The 23491-nt window shown below is 47.0% G+C and overlaps 1 protein-coding gene across 1 annotated transcript in view; it reads right to left on the reverse strand.

The window, feature by feature from the left end:
* The window catches only part of inppl1a (inositol polyphosphate phosphatase-like 1a), a 181785-nt gene that overhangs the window by 5523 nt on the left and 152771 nt on the right, over nt 1-23491 (reverse strand). Inside the window, exons 20-27 of the mRNA XM_078222652.1 lie at nt 20391-20504; nt 20044-20132; nt 18841-18928; nt 17023-17178; nt 12197-12272; nt 11097-11234; nt 6895-7672; nt 6048-6184 (exon numbers count right to left, since the gene is read on the reverse strand). Coding sequence (XP_078078778.1) covers nt 6048-6184; nt 6895-7672; nt 11097-11234; nt 12197-12272; nt 17023-17178; nt 18841-18928; nt 20044-20132; nt 20391-20504 — 1576 coding nt within the window. The remainder of the gene's footprint in view (nt 1-6047; nt 6185-6894; nt 7673-11096; nt 11235-12196; nt 12273-17022; nt 17179-18840; nt 18929-20043; nt 20133-20390; nt 20505-23491) is intronic.

Consider the following 23491-nt stretch of genomic DNA (forward strand, 5'->3'; position numbering starts at 1 on the left):
GTGAAGGGCAAGGCTGGCAGAAGTCAGGAACCCTGGATGACTCGGGATATTGAGGCCCTGGTCAAGAAGAAGAGGCACATGACATGCATAGGCAGCTGGGATCAAGTGAATCTCTTGGAGTATAGGGGGTGTAGGAGTAGAGTTGAGAGAGAAATCAGGAGGGCAAAAAGGGGACACGAGATTGTTTTGGCAGATAAGGCAAAGGAGAATCCAAAGAACTTCTACAAATACATAAAGGGCAAAAGAGCAACAAGGGAGAGAGTAGGGCCTCTTAAGGATCAACAAGGTCATCTATATGCAGATCCACAAGAGATTGGTGAGATCCTAAATGAATATTTCTCATCAGTATTTACTGTTGAGAAAAGCATGGAAGTTAGGGAACTTGGGGAATTAAATATTGATGTCTTGAGGAGTGTACATATTACAGAGGTGGTGGTGCTGGAAGTCTTAAAGCGCATCAAGGTAGATAAATCTGCGGGACCTGATGAGGTATATCCCAGGACATTGTGGGAGGCGAGGGAGGAAATTGCGGGTCCCCTAGCCGAGATATTTGAATCATCGATAGCCACAGGTGAGGTGCCTGAAGATTGGAGAGTGGCAAATGTTGTGCCTTTGTTTAAGAAGGGCTGCAGGGAAAATCCTGGGAACTACAGGCCAGTTAGCCTCACATCTGTGGTGGGTAAACTATTGGAAGATATTTTGAGAGACAGGATCTACAGGCATTTAGAGATGCAAGGACTGATTAGGGACAGTCAGCATGGCTTTGTGATTGGAAAAGCGTGTCTCACAAATTTAATTGAGTTTTTTGAAGGGGTAACCAAGAAGGTAGATGAGGGCAGCGCAGTTGATGTTATCTACATGGACTTTAGCAAGGCCTTTGACAAGGTACCACATGGTAGGTTGTTGCATAAGGTTAAATCTCACGGGATCCAGGGTGAGGTATCTAAATGGATACAAAATTGGCTTCTTGACAGAAGCCAGAGGGTGGTTGGAGAGAATTGTTTTTCAAACTGGAGGTGATGCATTTTGGTAGATTGAACTTACTCAGTTAATGGTAGGGCATTGGGGAGAGTTACAGAACAAAGAGATCTAGGGGTACATGTTCATGGCTCCTTGAAAGTGGAGTCACAGGTGGACAGAGTGGTGAAGGCGGCATTCGGCATGCTTGGTTTCATCGGTCAGAACATTAAATTAGCAGGAACATTAAATACAGGAGTTGGGACGTCTTGAAGTTGTACAAGACATTGGTAAGGCCACACTTGGAATACCGTGTGCAATTCTGGTCACCCTATTATAGAAAGTATATTATTAAACTAGAAAGAGAGCAGAAAAGATTTACTAGGATGCTACCGGGACTTGATGGATTGAGTTATAAGGAGAGGCTGAATAGACTGGGAATTTTTTCTCTCGAGCGTAGGAGGCTGAGGGGTGACCTTATAGAGGTCTATAAAATAATGAGGGGCATAGACAAGGTAGGTAGTCAATATCTTTTCCCAAAGGTAGGGGAGTCTAAAACTCGAGGACATAGGTTTAAGGTGAGAGGGAAGAGATACAAAAGTGTCCAGAGGGGCAATTCTTTCACACAGAGGGTGGTGAGTGTCTGGAACAAGCTGCCAGAGGTAGTAGTAGAGGCGGGTACAATTTTATCTTTTTAGAGGGATATGGGCCAAATGCGGGCAAATGGGATTAGCTTAGGGGTTTTTAAAAAAAAATAAGGGCGGCATGGACAAGTTGGGCCGAAGGGCCTGTTTCCATGCTGTAAACCTCTATGACTCTTTGGCTGATCTTATCATGGACTCAGCTCCACTTACCCGCCCGCACACCATAACCCTTAATTCCTTCACTGTTCAAAAATCTGTCTAGCTTTGCCTTAAAAACAATGAGGTAGACTCAACTGCTTCACTGGGCAGGGAATTCCACAGATTCACAACCCTTTGTGTGAAGTTCCTCCTCAACTCATTCCTAAATCTGCTCCCCCGTATTTTGAGGCCGTGCCCCCTCGTTCTAGTTTCACCCACCAGTGAAAACAACCTCCCCACTTCTATCTTATCTATTCCCTTCATAATTTTATATTTCTATAATATTCCCATTCATTCTTCTGAATTCCAATGAGAGTAGTTTTACTCCATTCATAAGCCAACCCTCTCAACTCCAGAATCAACCTAGTGAATCTCCTCTGCACCACCTCCAGTGCTCAGAAAACCAAAACTGGACACAGTACTCCAGGTCTGGCCTCAAAATGGATGACCTCACATTTACCAGCATTGTACTCCATCTGCCAGACTCTTGCCCACTCACTTAGACTATCTATATCCCTTTGCAGACGTTCAGTGTCCCTCTGCACTTTGCTCTACCACTCTGACACTCAAATTTTGACACACTACATTTAGTCCCAAACTCCAAATCATCTATGCAAATTGTAAACAATTGGAATCCCTGAGGCACATCACTAGTCACTGATCGCCAACCAGAAAAACATCCATTTACCCCCCACTCTTTGCTTTCTGTTAGTTAACCAATTCTCTATCCATGCTAATACATTACCTGTAACACTGTGCACCTTTATCTCATGCAGCAGCCTTTTGTGCAACATCTTGTCGAATGCCTTCTGGAAATCCAGATACACCACGTCCACAGGTTCCACATTGCCCATTGCACTTGTAATGTCCTCAAAGTATTCCACTAAATTAGTCAAACATGACCTGCCTTTCATGAAACCATGCTGCTTCTTCCCAATGGGACAATTTGTAACCAGATGTCTCGCTATTTCTTCCTTCATGATAGATTCAAGCATTTTCCCTACTACAGAAGTTAAGCTAACCGGCATATAGTTACCCGCCTTTTGTCTACCTCCTTTTTTAAACAGTGGCGTCACATTTGCTGTTTTCCAATCTGTGGGAACCACCCCAGAGTCCAGCGAATTTTGGTAAATTACCACTAGTGCATTTGCCATTTCTCCCACCATCTCTTTTAGTACCCTGGGATGCATTCCATCAGGACCAGGAGACTTGTCTACCTTTAGCCCCATTAACTTGCCCAACATTAGGAGTTTAGGAGTCGGGAGATAATGCTGCAGCTTTATAGGACCCTGGTTAGACCCCACTTGGAGTACTGCGCGCAGTTCTGGTCACCTCATTACAGGAAAGATGTTGAAGCCATTGAAAGGGTGCAGAGGAGATTTACAAGGATGTTGCCTGGATTGGGGGGCATGCCTTATGAGGATAGGTTGAGGGAGCTTGGTCTCTTCTCCCTGGAGAGACGAAGGATGAGAGGTGACCTGATAGAGGTTTACAAGATGTTGAGGGGTCTGGATAGGGTGGACTCTCAGAGGCTATTTCCAAGGGCTGAAATGGTTGCTACGAGAGGACACAGGTTTAAGGTGCTGGGGGGTAGGTACAGGGGGGATGTCAGGGGTAAGTTTTTCACTCAGAGGGTGGTGGGTGAGTGGAATCGGCTGACGTCGGTGGTGGTGGAGGCAAACTCGTTGGGGTCTTTTAAGAGACTTCTGGATGAGTACATGGGATTTAATGGGATTGAGGGCTATAGATAGGCCTAGAGGTGGGGATGTGATCGGCGCAACTTGTGGGCCGAAGGGCCTGTTTGTGCTGTGGCTTTCTATGTTCTATGTTCTATTACTACTTTAGTGATAATGATCGTTTCTAGGTCCTCATCTGCCGTAGCCTTCTTGTCATCAATTTTTGACATGTTATTTGTGTCTTCCACTGTGAAGACCGACACAAAATACCTGTTCAATGCCTCAGCCATTTTCTCATTTCCCACTATTAAACCCACCTTCTCATTCTCTAAAGGACCAAATTTTACCTTCGCCACTCTTTTTCGTTTTATATATTTGTAGAAACTCTTGCTATCTGTTTTTATATCCCGAGCTAGTTTACTCTCATAACCTATCTTACTTTTTTTTGTAGCTTTTTGAGGCTTTCTGTTGACCTTTAAAGATATCCCAATCCTCTAGGTTCCCACTAATCTTTGCCACTTTGTATGCATTTTCTTTCAATTTGATTCCCTCCTTTATTTCCTTAGATATCCATGGCTGATTATCTCTTTTTCAACAGACCTTCCTTATCACTGGTATATGCTTTTGCTGAGCACTGTGAAGGATCGCATTGAAAGTCTTCCACTGTTCCTCAATTGTCCCACCATAAAGTGTTTGCTCCCAGTCTACCTTAGCCAACTCCTCCCTCATCCCATTGTAGTCTCCTTTGTTTAAGCACAAGACACTGGTATTGGATTTTACCTTCTCACGCTCCATCTGTATTTTAAATTCAACCATACTGTGATCACTTCTTCCAAGAGGATCCCTAACTACAAGATCATTAATTATTCCCGTCTCATTACACAGGACCAGATCTAGGATAGCTTGCTTCCTCGTAGGTTCCATTACATACTGTTCAAGGAAGCTATCGCGGATACATTCTATGAACTCCTCCTCAAGGCTGCCTTGACCGACATGGTTTGACCAATTGAGATGTAGATTAAAATCCCCCATGATAATTGCTGTACCAGTTTTACACGCATCAGTTATTTCTTTGTTTATTTCTCACCCCACCATGATGTTATTATTTGGTGGCCTATAGACTACGCCTATCAGTGACTTTTTCTCCTCACTATTTCTAATTTCCACCCAAGTGGATTCAACCTTTTTTTTTTCCATAGAACCCATATCATCTCTCACTACAGCCCTGATATCATCCATAAATATCAGGGCTACACCACCTCCCTTACCTTCCTGTCCTTCCGAATAGTCCGATACCCCTGGATATTTAACCACATCTCTTGTAATGGCCACTAAATCATTCGCAATGGTTGATGCCGTCAACTCATTCCCCTCGTTTCCAATACTACAAGCGTTTGGTTAAAGTGCCCGTATGCTAGTTTTATACCTTTTTGAATCCTAACATCTCCATTAATGTGTTTGGGTGGAGATAGATGTAAGGGACTGAGGAAAATTTGTGGGGAAGACATTTACCAGTGTTCTTTGTCCCTTGTGGGTTTCAGTGTCCTGTTTGCCGGGCGGGTGCTGTGAACAGGATGCTGTTGGTTGAGTGATGTGGGCTGGGCCAATGGGATTGCTCTGGGGGCGGGAAGAGAAAAAAAGGCGCCAGGAAGTGAAGCAGTGCAGAGAGAGAGGCAGAGCTGGAGAGGCAGAGAGAGAGCTTTTCCCGGGCAGGGAGAATTCGGTTTGGAGTGAGAGGCAGCCAGGCGTTCCCCTGCCTGTTCTTTTCATTACTGCCGAGGAGGACAGCCTTCAGCGCACTCGACCTACGTTGCTGCACGGATAGCTCGCGGCACCTCTGCCTCCTGCGGCATCATCTTCCACACGTGTGTCTCTCCTGGACTGTGTGTGGGTGTCGTGAGTAACTGGTGGGGACTATACAATCCAACTGGAACAGTATCTACAAATGTGTTACTGAGGATGAGTTTCCCCATATGTGCACCAACGGTTATAGATCAGAGCTCACTGTTTTATGTCTGTTAATGATATGTGTTATTAAATTTATTTTTGATATTCCGATTACAGTACTGACATTTATGGGTAAACAGGGAATTAGCCAAATCAACATCAACCGCTAGGAATTCGGGATCCTGTTGATTGAATATTTAAATAATAGCCCCCATATAGTGGTCAGCAGGGGGTTACATAGAAAATAGCAAAGAGATGATTGGTGGGAGTATTTTCAAGGCCATCCAGCAACTGGGAGGATATTGAAGGAGACGGAAAACATCAGAAATGGATGGGGCTTCTCAGAAAGGCACTGGTGGGTTGGGGGTGTGGGCGGACAGTGGTGGTGGTAAAGAAGGTCATTGAACATGGAAGCAGAGTGGAGCTGCCGATCCTCCCTTGCCCTACTGCCCTGTGGGCTGCCCTTGACATGGTAGAAAGGCACATAACTTTCAATAATCCACAAGATTCGCTGGTCGTAATAGAATTGAACGGTGATGTTCCGATTGGGATACATGGTTGGATGCCTGGGCAAAGTTTGCATGTTTATCAGGATTCCTGTCCCCAGCGATGCACAGATACCTACCTCAGAAACTCTAAATCATCCCAGCCATTATGGACCAGCCCGCCTTCATACCTCTCCAAGCCCAGGCGACGTAACCAGTTACCTACATTGGAGTCATAGGACAGGCTGGAGCTGGTGCTGCTCGCTTGACATGATGCCTATAGGGGGAAAAGAAAATAACATCACTCACACCATGAGATGGTGAAACTCCATACCGGTGACCTCAATGAATCATACCAAGGGTTGTCGCTAACCTCTCTGTAATAAATCCCACAACACGCGAGCAGGGTAGACAGCAACTGAACGGCCTCCTCACCGTCCTACCGATGGACATTGATCTCAAGGGACAAGCAGTAAAGGTACCCAAGGGGATTTGGATACAGGTCAGCAGAACAGGCTTTGTGGGGCCTAATGGCCAGTTATGATTTTAGAGTGGGGTCGAAATATACACATGATTTGTATCCAGACACCAGAGTATATGCATACCCTGGGTTAGCACTGCTGCCTCACAGCACCAGGGACCCAGGTTCAATTCCAGCTTTGGGTGACTGTGTGGAGTTTGCACACTCTCCGTGTCTGCGTGGGTTGATTGGCCATGCTAAATTAACACTTAGTGTCAGCGGGATTAGCAGGGTAAATATGTGGGGTTACGGAGATAGGGCCTGGATGGGATTGTGGTCAGTGCAGACTCAATGGGCCGAATGGCCTCCTTCTGCACTGTAGGGATTCTATGATTAATTATCTCCCAACCCCCCGATCTGATGGGTTTTGACTCCTTGGCATCACTCAAGACTTGAGAGCACACTGACTATTATTGTGATTCTGGCACGAGAGCGCCCCCCCACCACCACCCTCCCCTAACGCTTACCTCTTCGGCCATGTCCTCCTCAATGCTCTCCTTTATTGAGCGTGAAGGGAAGGCGGTGGGCCTGCTGTAGTCAGAGAGCAGCCCTCGGGAAGGCTGGCCTTTCACTGGCAGTGGAGGGTTCCTCTGCAGGGGATCGGTCCTGCCTGCCTGGTAGTCCACCTCGCTGAGGCTCTTGGCCATCTGGAGGGCAGAGTAAGACCGGTCGTCCACGATGCCCTGGTAGGAAGTGCTGCATTGATCAGTCAGGAACTGACTGGCCAGGTGAGGTGTGCCGGAGACCAGCTGCGGCTTGGGATGGGCTTTTGGTGGAAGCGAGGCCTTGCCTTCCAGAGGGTCTGTGGGAGTCCGGTGTTTGGCACCAAGGTTCCTCAAGTCAGGCTCGTCCCTGGTCAACCCGGCTTTGAGTCGTTGGAGCTCTTTCGAGGAAGCGTAGAAAGGATTATCAATCATATCCACATCCACTGCCTTGGGAAGGGGAGGAGGAGGGTAGTCAGGGGGCGGCCGGTTAAGGGTCAAACATTCGTCATCCGATAGTGACCCCTCCTCGCTCGCTAACGGAAGGCGTCCTGAATGATGGTGTTTCCTATCTTGTGGGCTAAGTGTGGCCTGGCCTTTGCTTTTCTGCCCCGTCTTGGGAAATGCCGAGGCCTGGTGCTCTGGTGACAGGAGTGCGGCATGCTGATGTGGGACTCCCTCCAGGATGTAGTAAGCCGGGTTGTTGAAGCTGTTCTTGGCACACAGAGCATCTGCGTCAGAATAAATCTCTTGTTGCTTTGACCTAAGAAAAACACACACAAGATTGTCCGTACTAGTCAAAAACATAACGCAAAGCTCATCTTTCAGTGTAATATATTCCCTGGTTCTTACTGGGGCACAGGGATCAATATGGACTGTCCTGCTCCCATTACCTCCCATATGTTAGTCATGGCTCAATGGGCTACACACTCACCTCAAGAGTCAGTCAGTTGTTCAAACACGACTCCAGAGGATTCATACTCACAAGGTAGCACAGAGAAGTGCTGCACCGCTGGAGGTTGTGTCTTTCAGATGATACAGTTAACCAAGGTCCTGCTCACTCGGGTATGTGTTAAATATTCCAAGGCATTATGTTAAAGAGAAATGGAGTTCTCACTCCGTCCAGGGGTGGGCAAGAACTATTTATTTTTCAAGCAACATCACCAGGACAGATCTGTTGGTGGTCTGATTACTGTTTGAGGGATTGTCCATGTGAAATGGCAGCTGCATTTCCGAAATGAAGACAGTAGCAAGAACAAAGATAGTTCTCCTCTGTCATTGAGACATCCAAGCTGTCAGATAGTCTCAAAAATCAAAGGGGATTATGCTCACCTCTGCAGTCCATGTGGTGTAGGTACATCCACTGTGCTATTAGGGAGGTTGCTCCAGGATTTTGACTAAGCGACAGTGAAGGAACAGTGAGATATTTTCAGTTCAGGATGGTGAGTGACTTGGTGGGGAACTTGCAGGTGGTGGTGGTGTTCCCGAGCTGGGTGGTCACAAGTTTGGAAGGTGTTGTTAAAGGAGCCTTCGCGAATTGCTGCAGTGCACCTTGTAGATGGTAAACATTGCTGCCATTGCGTTGTTGATGGAGGAAGTGAATGTTTAAGGTGATGGATGAGGTGTCAAGCAAGTGAGCTGCTTTATCATGGATGGTTTCGAGCTTCGAAAGTATTTGAAGCTGCACTCATCCAACCAATTGGACAATACAGGGAAGGCGATGGCCTAGTGCTATTATTGCTAGACTATAAATCCAGAAACTCGGCTAATGTTCTGGACACCCGGGTTCGGATCCCGCCACGGCAGATGGTGAAATTTGAATTCAATAAAAAATATCTGGAATTAAGAATCTTCTGATGACCATGAAACCATTGTCGATTGTTGGAAAAACCCATCTGGGTCACTAACGTCCTTACCTGGTCTGGCCTACATGTGACTCCAGAGCCACAACAATGTGGTTGACTCTCAACTGCCCTCCAAGGGCATCTAGGGATGGGCAATAAATGCTGGCCCAGCCAGCGACACCCGTGTCCCACGAATGAATGAAACAGTATTCCATCACATTGCTAATTTGTCCCTTGGAGGTAGTGGGCAGACTTTAGAGAGTCGGGAAATGAGTTAGTCGCTGCAGGATTCCCAACCTCTTACCTACTCTTGTAGCCACAATCTTTATATGGCTAGTCCAATTCAGTTTCTGGTCAATGGCAACCGTAGGATAATGGGGATTCAGTGATGGTAATGTCAAGGGGAGGTGGTTAGATTCTTTCTTGTTGGAGACGGTCATTGCCTGCTACTTGTGGCGCAAATATTAGTAGCCATTTGTCAGCCCAAGCCTGGATATTGCCCAGGTTTTGTTGCATATGGACATAGACTGGCTCAGTATCGGAGGAGTTATGAATGTGCAATCGTCAATGAACATCCCCACTTCTGATGTTATCATTGAGGGAAGGTTATTGATGAAACAGTTGAAGACGGTTGGGCTGAGGACACTACCCTGAGGAATTCCTGTGCTGATGTCCCAGGACTGAGAGGATTGACTTCCAACAATCACAGCCATCTTCCTTTGTGCCAGGTAACATTTCACCCTTTAGATATTTCCCCCTGATCCCCACCAACCTGGATTCTGCTCGGGCTCCTTGACGCCACTCGGTCAAATGCTGCCTTGATGTTAAGGGCAGCCACACTCACCTCATCCCTCGTGTTCAGCTCTTTTGTCCACGTTAGGACCAAGGCTGTCAAGAGGTCAGGAGCTTAGTGGATTTGAAGGAACCCAAATTGATGATTAGTGCACAGATTAGTGGTAAGCGCTGCTTGACAACTCTGTTGATGGCTACTTTAATGGCACATTAGTGGTAATGCCATTGGCCTAGTAATGCAGAGGCCCAGGCTAATACCCTGGTGACATGGATTCAAACCCCACCAGCTGGTGGACGGTAAATTCAATTAATAAATCTGGAATATAAAGTTAGTCTCAGTACCATGACAACCATGACGATATTGGAATAGTGTAGATTAGAGGGGCTTTAGATTGGTACCACTGGTCGGCACAACATCGAGGGCCGAAGGGCCTGTACTGCGCTGTAATGTTCTATGTTCTAACTAGCATTGTAAAAAAACTCATCTGGTTCAATAACCTTCTTTAGGGCAGGAAATCTGCCATCCTTACCTGGCCTGGCCACGTGTGACTGCAGACTGACAGCAGTGAGGTGGCTTCTCACCCGCCCTCTGAATTCGGTCTTACTTTTTATGGACAGGACATATATGAACAAATTTCTACGTTGCTAGCTAGATTCTAGCATTGCTGCTGTACTGGAACAGCTTGGCTAAGAGTGCGGCTAGCTCTGGAGCACAAGTCTTCAGTACTATGACTTTGTCAGGGCTCATAGCCTTGGCAGTATCCAACGCCTTCAACTGGTTCTGGAGTTCAATTGGTTGAGGACTGGCATCTGTGGTGACCTATGGCCTCAAAGGGGTATGGGGATAGCGCAGGCATATGGTGCAGGGATAGAGGATCAGCCATGATTATATTCAATGGCAGAGCAAACTTGAAGGGCCAAATGGCCTACTCCTGCTCCTATTTTTGTTTTTTTGTATAATCTCAGGGGGAGGCTAAGATGGAGAATCTATTCAGCACTTGTGGCTGAAGATGGTTGCATCTTTTGAGCAAGCGTACTGGGCTCTATTCTTCAAAGAGGGCATATTTGTGGAGCCTCCTCTTCTCCTCAGTTTAGTTGCACATCACCACTGATATCAGGATGTGGCAGGGCCACAGACCTTTGAGCTGATCTCCCATCTTATGTTTCTATTAGCTATTGAGTTGGATGACCAGCCATGATCGTAATGAATGGTGGAGCAGGCTCAAAGGGCCGAATGGCCTCCTCCTGTTCCTATCTTCTACGTTGGGATCATTTAACACTGCCTACAGCATTGTCTAGTATGCAGGTAGTCCTGTTTCACAGCTTCCCCAGGTTGGTGCCTCATGTCTAGATATACTGGCTCCTGGAACTGCTCCTAGCAACCTCCCTGCAACCTCAAACAAAGCTGGCACCCTTGCTTGATGGTAATATTAGAGTGCGGGATATGTTGGGCCACAAGATGGTAGACTGTGGTGGAATAAAATTCTACTGCTGCTACCAGCCCTCTGTGTTTCTGTAAAAATGACCCCCCTTCAACCCCAAGATACGTACCTGTCTTCAGCAGCCGCTCCAGGAAGCAGAGCTGGAGCACGTCCCACGGCAACACAGCTGGCTTTCTCGGTCTCTTCACAGTGTTTGCCAAGCTGCACTCCCATGCCCTCTGCAGAGGCCAGCTTCTTCGAGGTCGCTCTGAAAGGTCACAACTAAGTGTTAAAGCTAAAACCATCCAACCACACTGTGACCACCCCTGCGCTAAACCACCACTGGAATGCTGTTGTGCTCTCACGTAAGGCAATGAGGAAAGAAATCAGAAGCTTCTGTGCCCAGGCATGGCTACCAGTGGTGGGACAATTAAAATCAGGGTTGTGCAAGAGGCCAGAATTGGAGAAGTGCCGAGATCGCAGGCAGTTGCAGGGCTGCAGAGGTTACTGCAACAGGGAAAGGTGAGGCAGTAGATGGATCCGAAAGCAAGGGAGTAGAATATAAAACCTGAGGTATTGCTGAACTGGAAGCCAATGCAGTTCAGTGAGCACTGGGGTGCTGGGTGAATGGGACTTGGAGTTAGCTTGTGAGCAAACGCCTGTGTGACATGGAGTTGGTGGAGAGTGGAAGTCAGCCAGGACAGTATTGGAATAGTTCAGCAGGTCTGGCAGCATCTGTGGGGAGAGAATAGAGCCAACATTTAGGTGATCCTTCTGACAAAGGGTCAATTGTCTCTGAAGGGTCATCATCTCCAAACATTGGCTCCATTCTCTCTCCACAGATGCTGTCAGATCTGCTGAGATTTTCCAGTATTTTCTGTTCTTGTTTCAGATTCCAGAATCCGCAGTATTTTGCTTTTATTTTGGAATAGTTGGGTCTGGACGTACCAAAGGCTGATCATTGCAGATGGCCGAGACAACAGTGGTTTTAAGTTTGGTTTTGGATAGAGTTAAAGGGATGCTAAATGCTCCAGATGATTCTCCGCTAAAAGCAGCGCAGGCAATCGCTCCAATTCACTGTCACAAGTTTCTCCAGCACTGCCCAGCAAAACAGCGCCACCCCAAAGCCAAGGCTGCTGTAGCCCTCCCCTCAGCTATGGAGGAAGACTCAAAAACGAACGGCAAGCGAGCGCATGAAAACAAGGAAGCCCAGGCAAACCGTGACCGTACTTTAAGTCCTGACCCGATCGGCACCCTGGCTTCCCCTTGGTGGCTCCGGTTTCATCCTTGTCGACTCTTATCCATTCTGTGGAACACAAGAGGGAAGAGGTTCACCCCGTCAGCTGAGCTGTGATCAGTGTAATATGCTGTCCAGTCAGGATAAATAGACTCAATGAACTGCGAATGGTCACTTGAACAATCTGGAATTGGACGATGCCATGTTGTACTGCACTGGCACCAACAGGTGGAGCTGGAATAAAGTCACCAGAACTAAATATTTTTCAACAGTAAATCAGGCTGTGAATTAGCCCACACAACAATTAATTACTTTTAAAGGGCAATGACTTATGTTGACAAAATCTATAAGGTTCCACAAGCAGCAGAGAGAAATGGTCTGCAAATCTGCTGGTACTGTTTTAAAAAAAAAAGGGGAGCAAGTCTTCCTTTCTCTCGGCTCTTGACAGCCGGCCTATGGAACGGGCTGCACTGCTTTATTCTCTCCGGGACCCCCCGAGTTGGAAAGTGAGGCCAGAAGGGTGCAGCTGCATTTCAGGCAAACCAACAAGATGCAGAGCGGGAACCCGATTGGGAATGCCACTCCATTGAAATTACAGCACTATGTTTCACGATATTGTCAATAAGAACATAAGAACTAGGAGCAGGAGTTGGCCATCTGGCCCCTCGAGCCTGCTCCGCCCTTCAATAAGATCATGGCTGATCTTTTCGTGGACTCAGCTCCACTTACCCACCCGCTCACCATAACCCTTAATTCCTTTACTGTTCAAAAATGTATCTGTCCTTGCCTTAAAAACATTCAATGAGGTAGCCTCAACTGCTTCACTGGGCAGGGAATTCCACAGGTTCACAACCCTTTGTGTGAAGAAGTTCCTCCTCAACTCAGTCCTAAATGTACTTCCCCTTATTTTGAGGTCAGGCTCCCTAGTTCTAGTTTCACCTACCAGTGGAAACAACTTCCCTGCTTCTATCTTATCTATCCCCTTCATAATCCTATATGTTTCTATAAGATCTCCCCTCATTCTTCTGAATTCCAATGAGTATAGCTCCGGTCTACTCAGTCTCTCCTCATAAGCCAACCCTCTCAACTCTGGAATCAACCGAGTGAATCTCCTCTGCACCCCCTCCAGTGCCAGTATATCCTTTCTCAAGTAAGGAGACCAAAACTGTACACTGCACTCCAGGTGTGGCCTCACCAGCACCTTATACAGCTGCAACATAACCTCGCTGTTTTTAAAGGTGTCAGCCATAGCTCGGTGGGCAGCCCTCTCGCCTGTTAGAAAATCTGTCAGCTCAAACCCACTCCAGAGAAGTGGATGCAAAAATCTGGACTAACAGTCAGTGCAGCACAGAGAGAGAGTTCTAACGGTGCAGGGAGCTCTCCAGATGCCCCAGCCAACATTCAATCAAAATCAGACAGATCAACTGATCATTCCTCCCAGTGCTGTTGGAAGATTTTAGTGCATGAAAAAAATTGATGCCGACAAATACCAACACAGAAATTAACGGATTTCAAAGCAATCCAGTTGATAGAAAAGGCTTTGAGACTCTCTGAAGGACACATGCAGGTACTTTGTACCTTATACCTTTATTCCAGCTACTCGATATCTTAGGGGTACAGTGACACATTGATAATGTTACCAGATCACTAATCCAGAGATCACAGTCCGGGTTTTCAAAGCAGAGTCGGAACCTAAAGCCTAGGAGCGGCGCGGTGGCACAGTGGTTAGCACTGCTGCCTCACAGCGCCAGCGACCCCCGTTCGATTCTGGCCTTGGGTCACTGTCTGTGTGAAGTTTGCACATTCTCCCCGTGTCTGAGTGGGTTTCCTCCCACACTCAAAAGATGTCCGGATTAGGTTGATTGGGTAAATTGCCCCCAAGTGTCAGGGGGACCAGCAGGGTAAATGCGTGGCATTAGGAGGGATAGAGTCTGGGTGGGATTGTGGTCGGTGCAGACTATGGGCCGAATGATGTCCTTCTGCATTGGAGGGATTCTATGAGATGATTCCCAAGTCTTGACTCATGTCGTAATTACTGCTGTATTGGCAGAGAGGAAGCAGCTTCTCGGAGCGTCAGCAACATCAACACTAATGAAAGTGGTGATATTGCCAAAGGGGTAAGACGCGTAATCTAGCACAAGATTCCGAGGTCTCGATAATTATCACTGCATAAAAGACTTTCACTTCCCCCCGTTTTGAACCTGACAATTGCACTCTAACATTGCCACTGTTTAGATTCTTTAAATTCACTTTGAAAGCTGTTCTCACCCTCCCCAGCTCCAGCAGCTTAATGGGCCATTAATTGGAGGCAAACGGATTCCACAAACTCCTCCTTCCCACCCGCCATTCAAACACTGAAGCATGCTTCGGAGCTCTCGGAATCTGGAAACGCCCTCCAGGAAGACAATTTTAAAATCTCACACACACCCATTCCCGACCTGCCGGCAAATGAAGATCCGGCCCCAGGGGTTCAAATCCTGCCCTGATATTTAAAAAAACACTGGAAATTAAAAGCTGGCATCATCATAAGGGTCGTTCAAAATCAAACCTATAAACAAATGTCCTCGAGGAAAGGGAATCCGCTGCGCTTTCCTATCTGATCGGTGTGTGAGCTCCAGTCCCACACCAACTTGGCTGACACTGCGGTGGTCCAGCAAGCCCCTCAGATGGTTATAAATGCCAGCTTTCCCAGCAACCCCCCAGAACACATTGAAATAAATGAGACATGTCACTACTTCTCCCAAATGGTTGTGAATCTGTGGAATTCGCTACCCCAGAGTGCGGTGGATGCTGGGTCAGTGAGTAAATTTGAGGAGGAGTTAGACAGATTTTTAATTGGGAATGGGTTGAAGGGTTATGGGGAGAAGGCAGGAAAATGGGGATGAGGAGCATATCAGCCATGATCGAATGGCAGAGTGGACGCGATGGGCTGAATGGCCTAATTCTGCTCCTATATCTTATGAACTTTGTAACACGCACCCACACATCTGTAACATCAGCACAGGTGAGTCAATTCCTTGAGTCAATTCTCTACCTACAATCTTATCTTTCAACTGTGCTTTTTTCTTGAAATTATACACAGAGAAGCTCCAAACCGTGTATTTGGAATAAGCGGCAGCCTAACCTATTGCTTTCTTGTCATGCATTAAATATAAATATTAAAAGGCTGCACAAATTACCTGTCAATTTTTCCATTATAAAGTCACGTTCACATTTATAATGAAAACTGCTATGTAAACGTGTCACACTGCTCTGCTATGGTGACGTGACAGGTTTACATAGGTAGTTTTCATTATAAATATAGCCAAAGGAAATTCCAATGAAAATGAGGGACAGAATGAGGTCAAGTTATATGTAAAAGTCCCCAGAGAGTTTTAAAGTCAATCATGAGGGGGTAGTATTCACAGTAACTCATTGAGTGAAGGTCTTGGCAGCATTTATTCATTAGAAAATGCTGTATAAATGCAGGAGCTCAGGAAAGACAAGGCAACAATGATGAAACATTAAACTCACTGCGACAGAGCCGACAGAGACACAGCATTTTTAAACAGAGTTCAAAATGATGCCACATCACGAGTCTATCAATCATGGTTGGCTAGTTTCCCAGAACTTTGTGGAGGGAGGGGGGGATCCTCTGCTTCTCCTTCATGAGTGGGAAAGTGACACTTGAATTAATTCCTTCATGATAAACAACCACACATTGCAAAGAAAACCAGAGTTGTCTCCAATGCCAGTGAATTTCACAGCGTTGGAATGACCCATTGGACTCAGCTGGTCAATGTCGTTGTTTATGCTTCAAATGAGCCTGCTCCCATCCCTCGTCACCTCAGCCTATCAGCATATCCTTATGGTTTGGTCTATTTTGTCCAATCTGCCACCCACCACCTCCAGCCCCCGAAGGTCCAAACTGATGCAGCTTCAGTTCTCCAGTCGCTGGCCATCTTCCCAATGACCCTCACTGGCCACCCCGACAGCCCGTGAGCTCTGATAACAACCCGAGGCCGTGAGCTCTGACAGAAGAACAACTGCGGAGGATTGGGGCCTGTCTTCATCTGCCAGCCCAGGAAGCTGCCAGGATACAAGTACAACCGCGAATGGTTAACACTAGATGTTGAGAAAGAGGAGAGCGTCACATAAACCACTCTGCCCATTAAAAATGCAAACACCCAAAACCATTCAGCGTCAATACCAAGGTGACAGCATAACCTCGGTCTTCCTCATGTTAAACAGGGCAGCATCAAGATCCACTCAGACAACTGAACCTATGGGGGTTAACGAAATCTGTATTCAACAGACTTCCGAGAGCCAAGCCAAAAACATAGAGTCATAGAGGTTTGCAGCATGGAAACAGGCCCTTCAGCCCAACTTGTCCATGCCGCCCTTCTTTTTACCACTAAGCTAGTCCCAATTGCCAGCTTTTGACCCATATCTCTCTATACCCATGTAACTGTCTAAACGCTTTTTAAAAGACAAAATTGTACCCGCCTCTACTACTACTACCTCTGGCAGCTTGTTCCAGACACTCACCACCCTGTGTGAGAAACATTTGCCCCTCTGGACACTTTTGTATCTCTCCCCTCTCACCTTAAACCTACGCCCTCTAGTTTTAGACTCTCCTACCTTTGGGAAAAGATATTGACTATCTAGCTGATCTGTGCCCCTCATTATTTTATAGGCATCTACAAGATCACCCCTCAGCCTCCTACGCTCCAGAGAAAAAAGTCCCAGTCTATCCAGTCTCTCCTTATAACACAAACCGTGAAATCTCGGTAGCCTCCCAGTAAACCTAGTGGATGGCTCGTGCTGCTGCACTGCTCACCGTAAAGGCGCTCCCGGGTTCCGATTCTCTCTGCAGGCACTCGAACCTTCATGGAGCCGCGGATGTTACCCGTTTCCTCTCCTCTGTGCGACAGTGAGGTCAGGAACTGCTGAGCAGTGCTGCCAATCATCGACTTCAGTGCAATACAGCATTCTCCTGCACAGGAATACAACACATCAGGAGATGGGGTTAAAAGCAAAACGAGGGATATCGCATCGAACAGAGAAACTTAACTGAACACAAACCATACCATCAGCCAGAGCTCAGGCTGGTACTGCTCTCCGTCTATAAAGAGAAAGTCATGCTCCATAGCCTAATCTGGGCTGGTACTTACCTGCAGTATGGAAGGTGTGCCGCACAGTTGGCGAATGGATACAGAGGGTGCGCCACACTATAGGATTAGCCATCTTTCAGGTGCAACATTAAGCAGAAACATACTCTGCTTTTTCTGGTGAATGCAAAAGATCCCATGGCACTCCTTTTAAAAAAAAAAGTAGTTCTCCTGCTACCCGACAGAACCTATCCCTCAAACAACACCATCAGAATGAAATCAGCATGGTAACAAACACAAAAGACGTGCTGGTTTGGTACATTGGCCACGCTAAATTCTCCAAACAGGCGCCGGAGTGTGGCGACTAAGGGATTTCCACAGTAACTTCATTGCTGTGTTAACGTGAGCCTACTTGTGACACTAATAAATAAACGTAAAAGAAAACATGCATTTGGACAGTGTTAACACTGAAGAACACAAGATGCTTCACAAAGCTGGGAGGAAAAGGGCAGCCAAGGTGGAAACTGTGTACACAGATGACTAAAACCTTGATCAGAGAGACAAATCCTGAGGGATTTGAGCAGGAAATTCCAGTGAATGGATCCTCAGTGATAGAAGGCACAGTCACCAATGATGGAAAGGTGGTAAAATACAAAATGAGAGAGTTGAGAAACAGAGTTTAATGGGATAAAGAGGGGTTTGGGAGATCAGAGATATTAGCGACAAAAATAGGCCCATTTGACCCGAGCAATCCATGTCGGTGTTTATTTGCCAATCGAACTTCCTCCTTTCTTTCCTCATCGAACTCCATCAGTAAAATTCTCTCTCCTCTCTTTCCTCCGCTTCAATGCATCTAAATAATTCCCTGTGGTAAGGAATACCACATTCTCTTGGGAAGCAAGCTTCTTCTGAAGTACCTATTGGATTTCTTGCTAACTGTTGGGAGCCTCTCATTCCACCAATGCCCAGAAGGGGGCTCTTCTGCACAAGGGGCAAGGTACAAGTAGAACAAGATGACGAAGGGTTTGAAAAATAAGGAAATGTAATTGAAGCACTGATTGAGGGCTTGGGGGGGGGGGCCAATGTCAGTTAGTGAAGATGCTCGAGATGGGCCAAGAGGACATTGCGCTGGAGGCCATTCCATACAAGAGGTGGTGGTGGAGTGGCATTGCCACTGAACTAGTAATCCAGAGATCCCAGGCAACACTGGGTCCTTTAAGGAAGGAAATCTGCCACCCTGACCTGGTCTGACCGACATGCGACTCCAGACCCACAGCAACATGGTTGACACTTAACTGGCCTCTGGAATGGCCTCGCAAACCACTCCATTCGAGGGCAATTCATGCCGGCCCAGCCAGCGACATCCACATCAGTGAATGAATAAAACAAAATGATGAACTGTGTAACATGGGACTGGAGTCATGTGGAGACCAGACTGGATAGAGTTGGTAGGATCACTTCACCCACATTCCCAGCAGCACTGGAAAGGGTGAAGCAGAATGGTTCCAGTTCACTCTACTCCTTCCTGCTACACTGGCATCACTTACCGTAAGATTCATAGCCATCCACGGACTTGACTGTGAGGAGGAGGTGCTGGTCCTGAAGATACTCAATATCCGACAGAATTGGCTTCAGCTTTAAAATAAAAGACAAGAATCATTCCTAATTTAATTGATAACTGGCCATATTTCTCCTGATATTAAGTAACTTTGTCCAGTCACGAGACAGATTTAGCACACTGGTATCTATACCTTTCGGGAAATACAATGCATTTAAGTCAGTATAGTTTAATGATGCAACATACTCTAAGCCTCAAGGGTGTGGGTTCCAGTCCCACCCCAGAGACTTCAGCACATAATCCACGTTGCCACTCGAGTGAATTACTGATGGAGTGCTGCACTGCCAGAGGTGCCGCCTTTTGGATGAGATGCTACATCAAGGTTCTGGATGGAACAGTTCTCACGACCACTATTACAAACATGAGCAAGGGAGTTCTATCCAGTATGCTGGCTTCACGGTGGCACAGTAGCTAGCACTGCTGCCTCACAGCGCGAGGGACATGGGTTAGATTCCTGGCTTGGGTCACTGTCTGCGTAGAGTTTGGACATTCTCCCCGTGTCTGCGTGGGTTTCCTCCGAGTGCTCCGGTTTCCTCCCACAGTCCAAAGATGTGCGGGTTAGGTTGACTGGCCATGCTAAACTGCCCCTTAGTGTCACAGGATGCGTAGATTAGAGGGATTAACAAGGTAAATTTGTGGGATTCTGGGATAGGGCCTGGATGGGATTCTTGTTGGTGCAGGCTCGACGGGCTAAATGGCCTCCTTCTGCACTGTGGGGATTCTATGAATATTTCAACAGCACAAACAGTTGACCTGGGCACTGTCACACGTTAATATAGGAGCATACTGTGCGCAAATTGGTTGCTGCATTTCAACAATAGTGACAATTCACAAAGTACTACATTGTAAGCTCTTTGGGATGCTCTAAGGATGTGACTGGGTTTGGTATAAAAGTACTTTCCTTTTCAACCCCACCTGCTCATCTTTGTATCTTTTACCCGAATCCCACCTACCCACTTTCTCCCCACATCTTGCTGCTGTTAGTGTGGGTTTTCCAGGTGCATTGCCGAAGCTGCAGCAGTGACTGCACTCTTACAGATCGCTGCTAATTTTTTGTTTCTTCCGTAAACAAGCCTGAGATACAGCTCAGCGCACATGGTCTGCAGGAAGAGAAGCTCTCTGGCTGAATTACCGTTGGGAGTTGCCTTGAAGACCAGCCGACCTTCAGAAAGTTGATGTTGTCACTGCTCTGAGTATCGTTTTCAGAACTTTTCCTGAATTCTGCAACAGAACAAGGGAACAAGGCAGTAAGTTATTTTCCTTCCCTCCCGACGGTGTGGATCTTTCCTCTTAGCTGGCGCCTGAACTGAACGGTATGCCAGACCATTTCACAGAGTAGTTAAGAGTCAACCACATTGTTGTGAATCTGGAGAGATCTTGGTCAGGCCAGGCAAGGATGGCAGATTTTCTTCCCTCTAAAACGTTAGTGAATCAGATGGGTTTTATGACAATCTGTAGTTGCCATTCATTGTTACTCACCTTCCAGACAGGTGGAGTAGAACTCAATGAAGAACTTAGTCCTGCTGGCAGTTTTCACAATGGCTTCGATATTATCAAAGTCGATGTAGGCCTGGTCAGATGTCTTGGAGAGACCTGCATTTAAGCATGAGGCAGCAATGAGTAATAAGCAGCTAGATTTTGCCAATTTATTGTCTTGTAAATAAAATCACTGAATTCTGAGGTGAGGCCAGCTCAGAGTGTTTTCATCAAACAGCTCATAGATTCTTGTGCCAGTTGCCCTGCCCTAAGAAATATAAGTTTAGGTGATGTGGCTCCTCAAACCTGTCCAACCAGTCACGATCACAGCTGAACCTCCAGCTCCACTCCAATTGCCCAAAAACCAATCCATCTCAGTCTCGCATCCTGTCAGCAGCTGCCCATCTGCCGTCTCAGTGCTGACTGGAGCGGAGCAACAAGGACATTAAACCTGAAATCGATCACTCACACAATCATATACCCCAATGCTCAGTAGATAGATGCATTACTACAATATACAGAGCAGACCTCCACCTTTTCAGAGTATCCCTCAGGATGAAGGGCGAGTTGTTTCCACTCTGCTTTGATGGGTTCAGAGATGGCTGATAATGCACGGTCTACAGACTCTGCCACATGCGGGCAGGCGGGGTTTGAAGAGTTAGGCCGGTGAGTTGCTTACAGGTTGTTGCTCCAACTCCTGGACTTCACCTCTGCACGTTACTGATAAAGTGTCTGGATGTGTTCAGTGTCTTCCGAGCAACATGTGAGCAACATGTCCTGCCCAAAGGATCTGTTTTTCTTTGAAGCAATTAGCACCTTGATGCTGGGCATGTTGGTTTGGGAGGGGTTTCTCCCAACACCAGACCTTTCCCCCAAGTCTGATCCCAGCCAGGGTAAAGGTCGGTGAATGTTACAATTGGCCTCCGTGAGAGAAGAGAAGCAGAAAGTCAGACAATGATTTTCCATTCTCTGCTCCTGATAATTTAGAATCATAGAATCACTACAGTGCAGGAGGAGGCCATTCAGCCCATCGAGTCTGCACCGACCACAATCCCAGCCAGGCCCTATTCCCGTAACCCCACATATTTACCCTGCTGGTTCCCCCCGACACTGGGGTCAATTTAGCATGGCCAATCAACCTAACCCACACATCTTTGGACTGTGGGAGGAAACCGGAGCACCCGGAGGAAACCCACACAGACACGGGGAGAACGTGCAAACTCCACACAGACAGTGACTTGAGGCCGGAATTGAACCTGGGTCCCTGGCGCTGTGAGGTAGCAGTGCTAATCCCTGTGCCACCGAATGACCTACTATTGTGTCTGTATGTATGACAGAGTCAGGTTCATTTCAAACTACACCCAGGGTCAAATAGCTTTGGTTTCTGGGCTCACACTTGGTAATTTGACACGGTTCAAAGATGCCCAGCACTGCACAAACAATGTCTCAGCAAGAGTCAGGAAGATGAAAACAAAATGTCCCTCACAAATGACACAAACGTTTCCATTCAAGCACTGCCTGGTTTAAGTTTTGTTTCGTTCATTCAGATCACTGCAAGGTCAGCACTTTTAGTCCATCCCTAACAACTGAGTGGCTTGCTAGACTATTTCAGATGGCAATTAAATGCCAGCCACATTTGCTGTGGGTCTGGAGGCAGTTATAGTCTGTAGTTCGGTAAGGATGGCAGATTTCCTTTCCTAAAGCACTTTAGTGAACTAGGTGGGTTTTTATTAACAATCCTGTAGTTTCAGGGTCACCATTATTAATGCCAGCTTCTTACTCCAGCATCTTTCTGTGGCCGAGCTTCATTTAAAATCCCCGAAGCCACTGTGGTATTGAATTCATATCTCTGGACCATTTGTCCTCTGGGTTACTCGTCGGGTAACAGAACCGTTACGTTACCATACTCCTTCATTGCGATGGCTGTCGCGTTCTGATAAAGCCTGGGTGACAATGTGCTGCTGATCAAGGCCAGATTCTCAGCTGTTTTCAGTGACTAGCTTCATTCGTCATTGGCTAACAGTGCAGCACTCGCCAGAAGCAATCTTAATGGACCACGGAAACATGAATGGCAAGCAGTCGCATTCACATAATCACCGCTGCTGAGGATTTCTGTACTCACATCAGCTGTGACCCCAGCAAACACTCCCAGCTGCTTCGAGTAACAGAATACAGGCCACAAACAACATTCCCTCACATTCACAATCACTGACAAAGACCCTTTCTCATTGCGTGCAACCCACGTAGTCACAGCAACCATCAACGATTTGTGCGCAGCCAAGGCCACTGTGAACGTCAGCTGACCACTCAGAGTCGAACCAGTCTCTGTCAGGCTGCTGAGCTGTCAGACCTTTAGACCACTTCATTTCTTTCCGTTTGGACAGTCCATTCAGCTCAACAGGTAAAGGCCAGTTCTTCACATGAGCCTCCTCCACCTCCTCATATCATTCTAATTCTGCGTCTTTCACGTGTTGCACAAAGCGCCTCAACCACGTGGTGGAGAATTTCAATTCCTCACCATTCTCTGAGTGAGGTAAGTAAGTCGTCATTTTTATAATGTACAGGATGCTGACACACTGCAAGGACCCACAATTAGCAATGTGATAATAAACAGATAGTCTGGTTTATTTAAACTGATGTTGACTGAGGAGTAGACACTGCCTGGGACACGAGTGCATAATACCATGGGGTCTTTTGGCATCAATCAGAGATATAAATCTCATCTCACAAGACTGACCCACTGACAGCAGGACACTGCCCCAGCCTTACCCTGCTGACAGTGCAGCACTCCTCCCACATCAGACCCTCTGACAGTGCAACACTCCCTCAGTACTGACCCTCTGACACTGTGGCACTCCCTCAGTACTGACCCTCTGACACTGCGGCACTCCCTCAGTACTGACCCTCTGACACTGCGGCACTCCCTCAGTACTGACCCTCTGACAGTGTGGCACTCCCTCAGTACTGACCCTCTGACAGTGCGGCACTCCCTCAGTACTGACCCTCTGACACTGCGGCACTCCCTCAGTACTGACCCTCTGACACTGCGGCACTCCCTCACTACTGACCCTCTGACAGTGCGGCACTCCCTCAGTACTGACCCT

Source organism: Mustelus asterias, chromosome 10 (genome assembly GCF_964213995.1).
Source record: "Mustelus asterias chromosome 10, sMusAst1.hap1.1, whole genome shotgun sequence".
NCBI classification, from domain to species: Eukaryota; Metazoa; Chordata; class Chondrichthyes; order Carcharhiniformes; family Triakidae; genus Mustelus; species Mustelus asterias.